The 15256-nt window shown below is 44.6% G+C and overlaps 1 protein-coding gene across 5 annotated transcripts in view; it reads right to left on the bottom strand.

Moving 5' to 3' along the window:
- Positions 1-15256, bottom strand: part of FAM184A (family with sequence similarity 184 member A) — a 202726-nt gene that overhangs the window by 15330 nt on the left and 172140 nt on the right. For 4 of the 5 annotated variants that reach the window (XR_002101670.1, XM_019537968.1, XM_019537967.1 and 1 more), the window contains 2 exons: positions 12757-12874; positions 11694-11798 (listed from right to left, as the gene is read on the bottom strand). Coding sequence is in view for 4 of the 5 variants with exons in the window: in XM_019537968.1 (XP_019393513.1) it covers positions 11694-11798; positions 12757-12874 (223 nt within the window). In the remaining variant the exon portion in view is untranslated. Of the gene's footprint in view, positions 1-11693; positions 11799-12756; positions 12875-15256 lie in introns of those variants that run through there. The other variant, XM_019537969.1, reaches the window with a different exon arrangement.

Genomic DNA, 15256 nt, shown 5'->3' on the forward strand with positions numbered 1-15256 from the left:
ACACACACACACACACACACACACACACACACACACACACACACACACACACACTTGCCACAAACAATCCCTATGATCTGAGCTACTGGAAGGAGCAATACTGACTTGCTCCGAAGTGGGATTTTTTTTTGTCATGGTTCCCCCCCCCCTCTCTTTTGTAAATAAAAGTCAATATAAAACTGATGGGAAGAGAAGGGTCAGTTGTTATTCCCCTTATTAGGTGCACTGATGGAGTGAGGCACCTATGTCAGCTTGCTCAAGTCCCCTGCATACCTCTTAATACAATGGGGGGAGAAGGGAATTTTTTTTTTTTTTTGACTCAGTCTTAGGATGAGGTGTTACAAATTAAAATATGAATGAACTTCTAGGGACTTGAATGGTGCAGAATAGAATCCAGCTCTCCTTAGCACTGGGATCATTATCTTAGAATAGGACTGTCCAACTCAGCAGCCAGGAGCCACACACCACAGGGGCTGCACCAGTAGGAGCTATGCACACCCACCCTCTTACTGCAAGCTCCATTGGCATGGCATAGGCAGGTAGGTGATCAGGTGGCCCCCACAACCCCATTGTTTGCCAACTCCTCTGGCACTATAGTCTCCAATGTCCCATGGTGCCCTGCCCTGGCTCCAGAGAGAGAGAGGAACTGAATTGGGGAGACCCCAGCAGCAGCTAAAGTGAGGAGGGGATTGTGGGTTGGGGAGCCCAGGGGCCATAGCGCCCTTGTGGTCTATATGCAGCCTGCATGCAGTCAGCTGAACAACCCTGTCTTGGAAGGATTAAAGTAGGCTGTGGGCAGACATAATGTTTGAAGTGCTACAATGGCTGCAGCACTTTGAAGCTCTACTAAAATTGTAATGCTACTACTAAAAATGGTAATATAGGGATGGACAGATAAAATGCCTCCCCTGCAGAACATCCCATTGGAGCACTACAAAATCACTGTGCAGGCATGGAGCAGCATGCTTTCCAGCCATGGGGTGCAATGGGGGAAGGGAGGGGCATGCTTGGTCCCATGGCTTTGTTCTCTCTCCCTCCCACTGGGCAGTGGAGCCTGTCAAGTAGCCTGCTGCAGTCCTTGGGAGATTCAGAGCTACAGTATGCTTACTGACAGTCTGCCACCCTCACTAATGGTGTAGGGAGCAGTTAATGAGATGCAAGGCTCACTGACTCTCCACCTTGGAAAGAAAGGGTGGAGCAGAGCACTGTGACATGCTGGAAGACCAAGGATGTAGTTATGTTACTCTTCAAATGTGTTAAATTCTCTCAAGACAGGAGTGTCCACACATTAAGGCAGGAAAAGGAGCGAAAAGAAGGGTGGGAGCCACTGTGCAGATGTGGGATAGGGGACATGGACCCTGCAGCTTTTCAATGGCCCAGATCAGGCTTGCATTGCCCCCCTGCACCCATATTGAGGCTGCATAGCCCTTGCTGAGCTCCCAGGCTACCTGGCAGCTCTCTGCTCTCTCCCTCTCGCTCCTCTGCCCCTTGCCTTCTACAGCATGACTTTTCTGGACTTATTTAAGAAGCACTTGGATGTTTATCTTGCTGGGGTCCTTTGACCCTAGCTGACTTCCTGCCCCTGGGGCAGGGGGGTTGGACTTGATGATCTTTGAGGTCCCTTCCAGCCCTAACGTGTATAAAGCTATTGGGTACTGGGGGCTTGATCTGGGCTTCCAGGGGTGATGTGGGCCTGACCGGGGTTGACAGGGGTTCAGTCCTGGAGCCTATACTGCTGAAACAACCATCAGGCTGGACCAGGCATGGGGCAGACCAGGCAGCCCTCCAGCAGCAGGTTTGAGCTATGCACATTGGAGAGAGTATTACACTCCGTATGTGACTGCTCACAGAACGTGTTAACTTTCCATAGAGTTAGCACATGCTAGTTGTAATGTGTAACTACACCACAAGAGACTCCTTGTTTTGTTAAGGTTCACTATCCACATGTAACCTGTAACCATATGAAAAGTTTGCTCTTCCATCCAGCAACAGTTTTGTAGTGCTACAGGGGCATGCAAGTCTGTCCACTCAACTTTGGCAACGCTATAAGGACATTTATAGAGCAACTAATATTATGTCTGTCCGTACCCTAAGTCCCATACACTTTGATTACTCAAGCACTCTGCTGAACAACAAGAGGTAATGATGCATGCATTAAAACAGCTGAGTGACAATACCAGGAAATTGTATATAAAAAAGGTACAGCTGTGGTTCAAATATTTACACTGAACTATCTTTTTATGCAGAGATGGTTCATTTTTCATGGGATTTTTTTTTTAAGTCCATATTTCCTTTAACACCGTGCATCCAAGTGCTTAGAAAAGTAAGTGTGTGTATAGGTATAGATATGTTAGGGCTCTGGAATTCTGCAATCGGAGGATTCTGGATATGCAAAATTACAGTTAACACTTTCATGACTTCCAAAATATTATTTAGCCCCAGAAAACCTGACTATGTACTCTCAAAGAAATATGCTGCATAGATTTAAGACGTTATCAGTTATGCTGCAATAGCACTGTCTGAAAATATGCCAATGTACAAAGCTTAGTTACTCAAATTTCTGCTTTTTATATTTTACTAAAGCCAGGGTCTTGATGCACAGGACAGTACATGTTAAATCTGGGCAGAACTAAAGATACAACACGTTCTGAGCAGCTACATGGTAATGTTTACTATTATCCCTAACATGCTTAACTCACCGATTTGTTGGTCCCAGCCCCAGCATCACAATGGAGTCTTGAACTGGCTGAACACATGTTTCTTAACACAATCTCAAGATACTCCTTCTATGAAAAGTCCTAACTTTGCTGTAAGAGCGCAGTCAGCATGAGTTTCACTGCTTGAACATGCAGTCACTCATGTTTTAAGAGCATGTAAAACCTGCTATGTGTAATGTGCAACATTATTCTCTTATTCCCTAATAAGAGAAGAACAACAAACAAGAGGGGGCAGACAAGGTCATTTATTAATTGAACTTTTGGTCTTTAACTGGCCAAGAGCTGCTGTTTTCTCCTACTGACATCACCCATTGAACTCCTCGGCTTGCTGCCCACTGAAACTCTAACAATGCATTTGACAATAATGCTCATTTTCCCCCCACTGTGTGTTGAGTTTATCTCTTGTTTGTCCACAACACTGAAGTGTGCAAATGGACTGCATACACAGCTATTTCACTCCAGAACAGCTGCTCTATAGTTGGATACAGATGTAAAAAAAATTTGCTGTAATAGTGAATAACATGATACAGCCTCATAATCATTGTAGATCAAGTAATTTTGTAATAGGAGGCTGGTGTATTAAATATAGCCACAGAAAATAGAGATGGGGAGGGAAATGGATTTTGAGGCGAGGGATTAAAAGACCGAAGTTATGAAAATATATCTAGCAGAAGTGGGAATGTGGAATATCCCCTAAATACTGATTTCTTAAATCAGAATTTAAAGATCAAAAGCCTACGCAGATATATTTTCACAATGTTATTTTCCTAATGCTGTGTGTAGTACATTCCCAAACTTATTTCTTTATCTTTTGTTGTAAATGAAAATATATCAATGAGAAATAAATGAAAGATGGATATGGGAGAAGGAAAAAAATAACTTTGGACATTTGAATCTTATCTCTTGCAGTTTATTACTTTAATATTAGTTTTTGCTTCTCCCCTTTTTGCTTCTGGATTGTGTTATATCTTCAATTCTTTTGAGTAATGTATTTAAATTTGAGACTCAAAACTGATATTATAATGAATCTGAATTGCTGCTATGCAATAGTAAAAAATTCAATTTCTAGGTATACTTTAATTATTAACAGGTTTTAAATCTGATATCATTCTGACCTTAAAGGTCCAAAATATATGAATTATTAATATAGGAATTTGAAGCTACAGAAGTCTGCAAAGTATTTCACATTTTATTACCCACCCCTCCTTGCCCTCAAATGCCAGCTCATGCCCATGATATTTAAACTTCACAGATGCAATCAGGCGACAAGCTTCCAAACTTTTGAAGCTACTTTCCAAACAGTTTGTGTATCTGTCTCTGCTAGACTCAAAGCTAACATCCTGTTTACATTCCTTGTGTTTTTTAGTTTTCTAGAACTGTGGCACACCAGCATTTACTGTGAGATTTTTTAATTCAGTAGTGCCTAGATTGGCAAGCTGTTTTGCTGCTGGTAGAGCTGCTGGGCTCTGCGAATTGTATGAGAGAACTAGGAACCTACAAGAAACATTACAGTGCAGAAACGGGGAAATATTCTTGATCTGAAATGGCAATACGGTTCAGGAAAATGAGAGAGACTGTTTCCATCTCCACTTTTTAAAAAAGAAAGTTCCCCACTATTTGCTTAGTTATGAGCTAGTGAACTAGATCCAGGGTTCAAATCTTAACTCATGTAGGAGTGCTCTGGGGGCACTAGGGTCCATTTTGTCCCATTTCTCCTGCTGCCAGATAAGTTTGAGGAAGAACAAACTGCCAAGAAGGCACAGAGACAGCCAGCAGGAGTCATGAGAAGCAGCATCCTTTGGATACTGATGACATCATTTCTACCAACATCAAGGTGTCAAAAAATCAGGAATTGGATATCCCCCAAATCATGATTTTTTTATAAAAATATGCTGCCCTTTAATCTCTCTCAATTTTTAACCCTTTCCCATTTCCCTGCATGTGTGATAATCAATGGGCCCAACCCCTCAAATGTGGAAAGTACAATAATTTATTTTTTTTTTTTTTAAGAAGGTGCAAAATGTCTTTCACCTGCACATCTTTGACCCTCTAGGCTAATTAGAGACAGTCACAGCACACCCCCAGCCTGCTGGCCACTGCCAAGGATACCTGAATGCAGGTGAGCAGGGCTCATCCTTGATTGGCTGCCCAGCACCCCCCCCACACACACACAATCCCTTGCTGTCCCCCTAGCTGGATCCCTGAGCCTCAGTAGGGGATCCCCCACCCCTGGTGCAGAGAGAGGATTCCTCCTTCCCACCCCTCAAATGGTCCTTCAGGGCTTGGCCCTGTTCCAGGCTGCCAGGCACAGGCAGAAGCTAGGGAGCAGAGAGGCTTTACTGCCCCAGCTCTGTTAAAGCAAGGGAGCAAGGCCTGGAACTACTTTGCCAGAGCAGGCAGCACAGCACCGTAGGGCCAGATTAACACATAGGCAAACTAAGCACTTGCCTAAGTCCCCGAGTTGTGGGGGCAGGGCCCAGGCAGAATGAATTGCCCTGTCCGCTTCCCTTCCTCTCTCCTGGCTTTGCTGCTGTGGTGGCTGCTTCCAAGTGGCAGCTCTGAGCAGGGATGGGGGTCTCAGCTGGCCTAAGGCCCACACATTTGTTTGCCTAGGGCCTGCTGAAGGGTTAATCCAGGCTTGCAGCCCAGGGCTGCAAAGCATCCTGGGATGCTGGATGACTGACTTAACTTGAATCAGGAGGGGATCTGGGACACACATTCTATAAACTGGTTTAACATAAATCAGTTAAGTCTGATACTATATCCATTCAGATTTATCTTAAACCAGTTCTGGTCATTTTGAAAGCAGTTTCTATGAACAGAACTTCTGTTCTATTACAGGTTTAAACCAGTTTCTGATCACTTAAACTGGTTAATGTGCAACTTTTATCAGTTCAGGCCTGCAAAATGCTTGATCTGCCCTCCTATACCTGCATCAGTTCTGCTCCCCCCCATGCTTTCCTACTGCTCCTCCTATTACACCTGGGGTTTTTATGCTCTCTCCTAAGCCTGGGAGAGGTCCTTTTCTCCCTGTTACACACTACATTCTTCCCATGTTTCAGGGAAGGGGTAGAAGACTCATTGCTGTTGATTACATTTGTGTGGCTGGTGGACAAATTGAACGGTCTTGCTGCTGCTCCATTCCTGCTCCTGCTTCCTTAGAAAGCTAACACTGAAATTCTCAACAAAAGCCAGGACCACCACAGTCTCTATATCTCAGAGACAAAAGCCGTGCAGCTCCTAAGATCCAACAATGAAACAGTAACCAAACCAGCAGTCAAAGGGGGAGCTATTTTCATCCTTAATTGTCAAAAGGGATGACAAGATTGAATGACACAAACTCCGCCATGACCAATTCAGGCTGGACATAAGAAAGAACTTCTTTACTGTCCGAGCCCACAAGGTTTAGAATAGGCTGCTGCCAGAGGAAGTTCAAGCACCCACTCTGAATACCTTCAAGATGCATTTGGATGCTTATCTTGCTGGGATCCTATGATCCCTGCTGACTTCCTGCCCCTGGGGCAGGGGCCTGGACTCTGATCCTCCAGGATCCCTTCCAGCCCAAATGTCTATGAAAAATACATCAGTGGGCATGTCCACACATGCAAGCACGTGAGCTTGCAGCAGCTCAAATAGAAGTGGTGCAAATTTGAGCTGGGGCTTTTTGCCTCTGTGCATGTGCCCAGGCAGAGGAGACACATGGAGGGTGTATGGGGGTGCACATGCACCGCACCTCTTACAAAAAGGCACTGCTCATCACCCCACCACTGGCAGCACACTCCCCCTGCTGCCAGCACAACTGTGCCCCTCAGATGTGTCCTTCATGTGCCCGGACATGTACTTTGGTGTGGGGCAAATTGTGGCACTTGGCAAAATAACCCTGCCTGGCTCCTCCTGGATCTGCAGCTGGGGGAGCTAGACCCTGGGGCCAGCACCTGTCCTGGCCCTACCAGTGTAAAAAGCTGCCCTTTGTTGGCCTCAGCAATATAAAAACTTGCCCTAGCAAGCAGCTCAGACCTACTCCTTCTCAGGAGCTTCTGGGGCCTGGCCAATTGGTATTTGGGGACACTAGCCCCTTGTGTCAGCTGGACTGCTACAGCAGCATCCCAAATCCATTTATTTAAATACCCCCAAAATTCATGTTCTTCCACAATTAGAACAAAAGACCACTTACATAGAGAGAGGGAGAGATCAGCTGGGCAATGCTTTATTAATATATTTACAATGTTAAAGCAATCTGGAAGTCTACCAGTGTCTCTTATAATAAAATTAATTCTAAACATCTGTGTGTTGATGTGTGCTTTTGGTTTTCTTCTCACATGATGGGTGGGTGATAGGGGAATGTGGGGTTTGTAGGAGGAACGTGAGAAGGGGTGTTGGGGAAGGTGTGTGGGTGGGTATGGAGAGATATTGGGGGATATGGGTCAGTGTGTGGCTAGGTGTGGGGTGATTGTGGGGGGACCTTGTAAAGCAGCTGCTCAGGAGGAGTGTCCCCTGGCCCCCACAGGGTGCAGGCCCACCACACAGCACAAGGATTACCCCCCCTGCAGGGTGCCAGCTCCACCCTGGAGGGCCACAGCTCCCCCTGCAGGATCCCAGGCACCCTGCAGGGCCACAGCCCCCCCCTCTCATGCAGGGCCCACAAGTTACCTCCTGCAGCAGCAGCGGGAGTGGGATGCTCAGAGCCTGCTGCTGCTAATCCCCCCACGGTGCAGCATGGTCCTGAGCAGCTCAGAGTCGGCACTGCCTGTGCCACTCATTGAAGACTGGTACCACTCACCAGTGTGGGGGGCAGTTGCCACTTGTGGGGACTGTGTCCTGCAGAGCCAGGCCCTGCCGGCACGGAGGCTGCTCGCACCACCAGGCCAAGCTGGTTCTATGATGGCAGGATGCGGCTTAGCACGACACACGGTTCCTGTGCACTCTGCTGAGTCCTGCCACTGTGGAACCACCCTGGCCTGGCAGTGCGAGCTGCCCCAGTGCTGGCAGGACCTGGCTTGACTCAGTATGCTATCCCTGCGTACTGCGCCAGGACCTGCCTCCGGTAGCAGTGCTGCTTCCCCCATGGTGCCTACGAGGAGGACGTGCACAGTGGGACCTGGCCTGGTGTGGCTCTGGCTTTGCACTGGAGTGGGATGGGCAGGTCTGGGAGGCATGGCTCCTATGCAAATGCATGCTAGCTGTGCAGCCTGGTCTAGATCAGTTGGGTTGGGCCAGTGGGGTATGGAGCTGTGATTCTGCTGCAGGTACAGCAGGTGGCAATGTGGTGCTTTGTGACCTGGGCCCCGTACATGCTGAATGGATCCAGCCCAGCCCATCCAAGGCCATGCACTAGCGGGCAGGGCCGGGGCCGTTCAGCATGTATGGCCCAGGTTTCACAGAGCCACATTACTGCCCGCTGTGCCTGTAGCACAGCCACAGCCATGCTGCCTGCACCTCAGGGGCTGCGTGGGAGGGCAGGCATGTGGCAGCCCCTACTCAAGCCCCTCCACATCCCCATCCACCACTCCCTGCAACCCCCTCCACTCTCCCGACAACCTGTGCCACTCCTCATAGCCCCTGAAAACCCCCTCCACTCCCACAACAGCTGCCGCCACTCTCGACTCCCCCCCGCCACTACCCATAGCCCGACAACCCCCTCCACTCCCACAACAGCTGCCGCCACACTCAACTCCCCCTGCCACTACCCATAGCCTCTAACAACCCCCTCCACTCCTGAGATCCCCCTGCCACTCCTCACACCCACCCACACCCATAAATACCTGACGCCATGTCTCTAACTTACCTTTGACAGTGCTGGAGGCAGCAGGAGCACCACATAGATGCTCTGGCCAGAAACCAGAGCATCTCTCCTTTAGGATCAACTCCAGGGTTGCCTCTGGGACCATGCCTTGCCCCTCTGTTCTGCGGCATGTTTTTTTTTGACCCCTGGATATTCAGGGGTCTAATTTTGCCCCTGCGCTGCAAATATGCAGTGCAGGGAACGTTTTTTTTGTTCCTAAACATGAGTCTTGCAGCACCTCCAAAGGGGTTTGAGACACTGCAAGATGCACATGCGCACTTGTCTGGATGCCCCCAATGAAGCCAAACAGACAATTCTCTGACACTATTATAAAGATCCTTGGGAGAACCCCACATCCATTTTTATGCAGGAAATGGAAAATATTATTAAATCCTTTCCAGACTAGCTTCAGGAAAAAAATACTTCTACTAATTGCCCACTCTCCTACCCCAGGAACATTTTATATGCTCCCAAAGATTTACAAAGGTAACTCTGGCAGACCCATCATATCCAACTGTGGTATCCTCACTGAAGAGCTATCAGGATTCATAAAAACCATCCTGAAACCACCTGTCACTTAAAGAGCTAATTCTCTGCAAGATGCAACAAACTTCCTCAAGAAGTCCCTGAACATTAATCACCTCCCTGAGAAGACCGTACTTCAACCATGGATGGCATCAGCCTATACACTAAGATCCCACACCATGAAGGCACAGTTGCCTGCCTGAAATACCTATAAGGAAATAGATTACACTCGTATTTGCAACCATAACATATTGCGTAATTCATTCATTCCATCCTCAGCCACAGCTTCAGTTTCAACAACTGACACTTCCTCCAAACCATGGGTACAGCTATAGTCACATAAAGATAGCTCTACAATATACCAATGTCTTCATGAGCCACCTGGAAGAGAAATTTTTAGAAAAATTCGCCACCAAAACTGCACTATACCTGCACTGCATGTATGACATTTTTATTATCTGGACTTGCATAATGGCCTGTACCACCGGCTTAACAAGTACCACCCTTCAATCAAATTCTCTCTGAAATGCTCGTTCACTGAAACATCCACTTTCTAGATAACACAATCCCCCCCTTCCCCCCCAAAAAAAATCCAACCAAAAAACCTCCCACGGATGACCACACTTATGTAAGCAGTATTCTATGGTCAGTCCCTTATGTACCATGGCATTTCCTCTGAGAATACCTATGAGACGCATCTTGACAAACTGAAAACTGTCTTTACCCAGCAACCCAGCACACTCCAGCAGAGAACTAGACTGTATCTTTGAGTGTACTATCTAAATGCCCTGCAATAATCTCCTACAATACAAGAAAAAAAACTTGACTAACAACCCTTGGTTGCCACCTATTATCCCACACTCAAATCAATAAAAAGGGTCATCAGAATTACAACCTATATTTGAAAAGGACCATACTTTGAGCGACAAAGTTCCACTAAGCCTGCAACTGCTCTCAGTTCCTAGCCTTCAGACACCCTCCCAACCTTGCCCAACTCATTATCAGAACCAAACTCCCCACTGTTCAAAAGGAACCAAAAGGGACCCAAGCTTGTCTCAAAACAAGTTCAAGACCTGTCAACTCATCTCTACTAACACAACATGCAACACTCCCCACAATAAAACCATCAGAATCTATGGATCATATACATATCTATCCTGGAATGTGATATACCTCATCTAGTACACTAAATGCCCTCATGGGCTAGGGACAGACATTCAAAACGCCTGAACCTGAATTGATTAATTCTTTGCAGGTTAGTCTAACTTGGCTAGACTAAATCAGTTTGTAACTAGACAGACATCCCAGATATGCAGGCACATGCCTGCAGTGGCTCAGGCTAGAAGCCAGGGGAAGCTAGAGCAGCCTTCTCTTCTATTCCACAGTACTGAGCAGAGGAGGAAGGGGTGGCCAGGCCCCAACAGGATGCTCTGATTAGGGAGGGGTTCCCACCCTCCTGACCAGGCAATTGATAATACAGTGTTTATCACCACATTAAGAATACAACAGAAGGACATTACCATTTACCTGTTGATTCTGTCTTTGTCCCGTCTGCCACAACATGGACCATAGCCAGGATGTGGTCTGCTAACTAATGCTGAGAGGTGTCTGTAAGGCAGAGAGGATGGGGAGGGGAGTGGGGGAGCTGGCAGATGCCTGCAGTCTCTGCCAGAGCTGCAGCCAGGGAGCAGAGGAGAGGGGCTAGCCCTGCTGTGGAGCCAAGAGCTCTGCCCAGCCAGAAAACATGCTGGGACGCTGGGGGAGTTTGATTTAACTTAAACCAGCAAGGGGTCTGGGACAGACATTGCATAAAATGGTTTGACCCAAATCAGTTAAGTCTGATGCTACATTCAACCAGGTTCATCTCAAACTGGTTTCAGCCATTTTCAAACTGGTTTATGTGTACCGAAAATCTGTTCTGTTACAGGTTGAAATCAGTTTCTTATCACTTAAACCACTTTATGTCTAATGTCTGTCCCTAGCCCTGGTAACTATGCGAGTGAAACTAGACAAAAACTATGTACCAGATAGAGTTATTGCTCAAAAATGATAAAGGCCAGAGACACCAGAACACAAGCAGAAAAACATTTTTCACAGAATAATCACTTCTTGTCTGACCTCACAGTTTTCATGTTCAAGAAAAATTTACAAAACACCTTCAAAAGATGAGTCTGGAAGCAAAAACTCTTTAGTTTCCTGGACACTAAGAACCACTGATATGACTTCATGGTCCATTATAATCTACTTGATACCTGCTAATCTCTTCATTTCATGCTTGATAACAACCTACTGAAATGATGCTGCTTTTCACTCATCAGGTTTTTACTACGGCTCTCTTGTCAGTTGGCTACCAGATCATTTATCATACATCCTGTTACTATTTATTTCTTATTGATTTATCTATTTAGCTCTGCTGTGCCTGCTTCTCTCCCAAAGACCTGAGGAACAGCACCATGATACCTGAAAGCTTGCCTAAATCTACTGGAACAACTGCATGGCTGGGATAACAGGTATCACACAAAAAACTCCCGTCTCAAGTATTTTCTGGGCCATCAAGACTACAATATCACTTCAACACTACCATTCAAAGTTTGGTCTCTAGACATTTTTCTACCATACATTAATTTAGACTTATTTTTCATTTTAGCAATAAAGCTTGTGGAGCATACCTTCACCAGTGGATTAATAACACCAACGTTAGGGCTTGCATTAAAGACCTTGTTGAAGTTAGTCTCTCTGTTAACCAGTTCCAGTTGATAGAATTTTTTGTCCTCCTAACAAAGAAGAGCAAGAAATTAGAACCTCTGTTCATGCATTTGCAATTAGCTAAAAACCATCCATGTATAAAAAACTGTTTCAAACATAATTAGCTCTAAATATTTTAGAAGTAACCTATATTTCTATGAATTCCTTTACATTTCTATTTAAAATGTATGTTTATAGCATACCACAGGCAATTAAAGGAATACCAAATAGTTTACATTTATAGGATTCTGCTGGTTTTATTTCACCCTTAAGAAACATAGTCTGGTGGGCTATACACATAGGCAAGGACTCAGAATACTTAATTTCTAGTTTTTGTACTGTCTAAATTATAACCAGATAACTATTCTGAACCTCAGTCTTCAATTTTTGTTTCTGAATCAGGAACATCAGAATATCCTATTGCTGTGGATTTAATTTAAGAGATGTGGAGACTCTGGACAGAATCTTATTTCATTGTATATGTTCAAATTGCACTTATCCAAGCCACGTAGCTGCCATTTGGGACACTTACAGCAAGTGATTTTACTATACATGCTTATGCATTTGCACAGCTACTGAGCATGTGCAGGAAGCTGTGCTCTGGTAAAGCAGGTACATGATTCTGTACACATGAACCCGAGCAAAAGTTCCAAAACTGCTGCTCAGCAAACATGGGGGAAGGAGGACCCTCTCTTGTTTGCCCCAAAGCCTAATGATTAGTGCATGGGCATTTCCATACTTGTTTTGAAAAGCAGTTGAAAATTGTAGGTCCCAGTTCCTCAGTTTACAGTATCATGCCCAATCCTGCAAAAGTTCATGTATATGTTTAACTTTACTAATTGTGACAGCTCCATTATAGTCACTGGGATATTAACATGTGCATATTAAGTCCGTTTTGAACAATTTTCCCCAGACATGTTTATATCCTGCAAAACTTAAAATATGTAAAAACAAAACAAAAAAAACAAAAGCAAACAAAAACCTTACAATCAGTTTTTTTATGAGTTGATCTCTCTCTGCAATCAGATCTTTCAGTTCTGCAATAAGCTGCAAATCTTCTGGTCTTGATTCCCTGTTTTGATATTTTTCTTCCATTTCTTCTAAACTTTATAGGAGAGAAATAGCACACCTTAAACTTAATATAATACAAATAAAAACTGAATGAATATGGTCATATTTTTGATCAGTACAATAGGATATGCAATTAATAGAAAACAGGAAACTGTTCATCTCACACATTAAAATTTCAATTTGAACATGTATCTGAATTATTAAAGAGGTTTTAACAAGTTTGGATTTCATATAAGACTATTCTCTTGCTGTACCAAATAACATTTTGGGTAAGATTTTGAAAACTCTGTACATGTAACCTTCAGTACCATTAAAGAAATCTGGTTGGGACTGGACTGAAAATCCCTTTGAGCAAGGAAAAATAAATGAACTGGAATCACAGGATGCATTTAAGAAAAACTAGTTCTCATGTAGTAGAACAGGAGTAACTAATCTAATTTCACTTGAATTTTGAGTAGTGATCAAAATGTATCTTGGCTGACTTGTTCTTAGGCACTGAGCAAAAACAAGAGGCCTGATATTTATCTAATACATTATGAGATTATAAAGAGGTGTATAGATATATTGGAGAGAGAAACAGAGACAGACAAACAGGGTTGGCACCATCTTTCTCAGGTGATGTGGAGGAGAGTGGGGCAAAGATATCCGAGAATGGTGAATACTAATTAGTAACTAATTCCTGGCCGAAAAACCAACTTAGCACCATTAGACACGGTAATAAAGTAATTAGCTGCAAGAAAAGCAATCAATACTTGGATATTAGCATTTCAAGAGGAAAATAACAGTTGATTAGGTTGAGAAAAATATGAAGAAACTGGAAATGCAGAAGGGAAAGCATTAAAGGAGAAAACTGAAACAAGCCAGCCAATTTAGGAAACAGTTATAGAAGAAACAGCATAAGAATCTTTATATTTTTAGCAAAAGATAAAGTTTTGAAAGTGTTTTCAGGAAACTACCTCAAAACACCATTTGTTGCTAAAACATAATTTTCAAATTCCTAATTGATCCTGAATATTTTCCAGTAGAAAACTGCTGAAACACTTTTCTGTCAAACTCAACTTTCATGTAGTTTACTGTCCTAAGTTTCAAAATAGGCCCAGACTTTAGAATCTTAGGAGAAAAAACCCTGAAAAATTACAACTTAAGGTATTCAGTCAGTGTCAATTTAATTTCACAAAACTTGCTGAGATAGATATAACTTTTTTATTTTAAGGCAGTATTTTCTGTTCAGAAGCAGTCTTATAATCTTGACACGCGTACACCTAAAATTTATAAGAATAACATGAGGGGGTAAATTGAGCATGCTTAGTGAATCTGTTCATGACTTAACACAAGGATATTTCCTCTCACTAACAGATGGAAGAAAAATGTTAAAGGGGTCACATGATTCAACGATATAGTCTCCCTCCTTGTAGCTTCATTATGGAAGACCTCTAGTGTGACTGGTACAGGAACATGGAGAACTTTCACCAGCTAGTAGAAGTCTCTAATAATGAGTGACTATAGAGCCTTATAACTACCTCTGGCAGATGACGAGAGATATAGCAACTAACATAGAATGCATGGTCTGAGGCAAGAAAAAAGGATCCAGGTTACAAGGCCAGGGAGTAATAGCAATACATGCAAGGACTCATTTCATTTGCAACTCTGCGTAATACGCAACTAAGTTTCCCCCCAAATCACTAACTTATTGGCCTCTGTTCTGGCACCATGCACAGCTTCTGGGGGGCTGCATAAAAGAGGCCACATATTTTGGTCTGCAGAACACTTCTTTTTGGGGTGTGCGATCATGAATTTATGACCTTCCAATTCAAATAATGTAATTCTCATAAAATGGAAAAGAAAGAATTAGAGTGAGCATACCAACTAGGGCTGTGCAAAGCTTCTGGTGGTGATTCAATGGCCTAATCTCCAAATCCAAATCAAATCAGGGACCAATTAAAAGGTCTGAATCAATTTGAAGCTCTCCAAATCTTCAGCAAAGGGAGCTGCAGCTGGACTAGGAGATGGTAAGTGGGGGCTGGGGGAGGGGACCATGGGAGGCCCCTGCCAGGCCCTATCCCCTGCCTGCTCCCCCAGCCCACCTCATGGCTGCCTTGCCTGCTCCAGCTCCTGGTGCTGTAAAAAAAGCCCTGACTCACCGGGTGCTGCCAGGTGGGTGGGCGATCCCCACTGCCCCCCACTGTCCCACGCTGCATGGGGGGCTCTGCACGAGCCTCCCGAACCCCTCCTGCTCCTCCAGACACCCCCCGCTCTGGCCCTTTAAGAAAAAAAAAAAAATGAGAAAAGCCCCAAGGCTCATTGCTCCTGCAGAGGCCTTGAGGCTTTGGGGGTGGGGGAGTTGTGTAAGAGTCCCCCATGCAGCAGGGGGCAGCGGGGATCACTTCCCACCTGACAGGAATGGTGAGTCTGGGGT

The sequence above is a fragment of the Crocodylus porosus genome, unplaced genomic scaffold (assembly GCF_001723895.1).
Source record: "Crocodylus porosus isolate Cpor-Errol unplaced genomic scaffold, CroPor_comp1, whole genome shotgun sequence".
Classification (NCBI taxonomy): Eukaryota; Metazoa; Chordata; order Crocodylia; family Crocodylidae; genus Crocodylus; species Crocodylus porosus.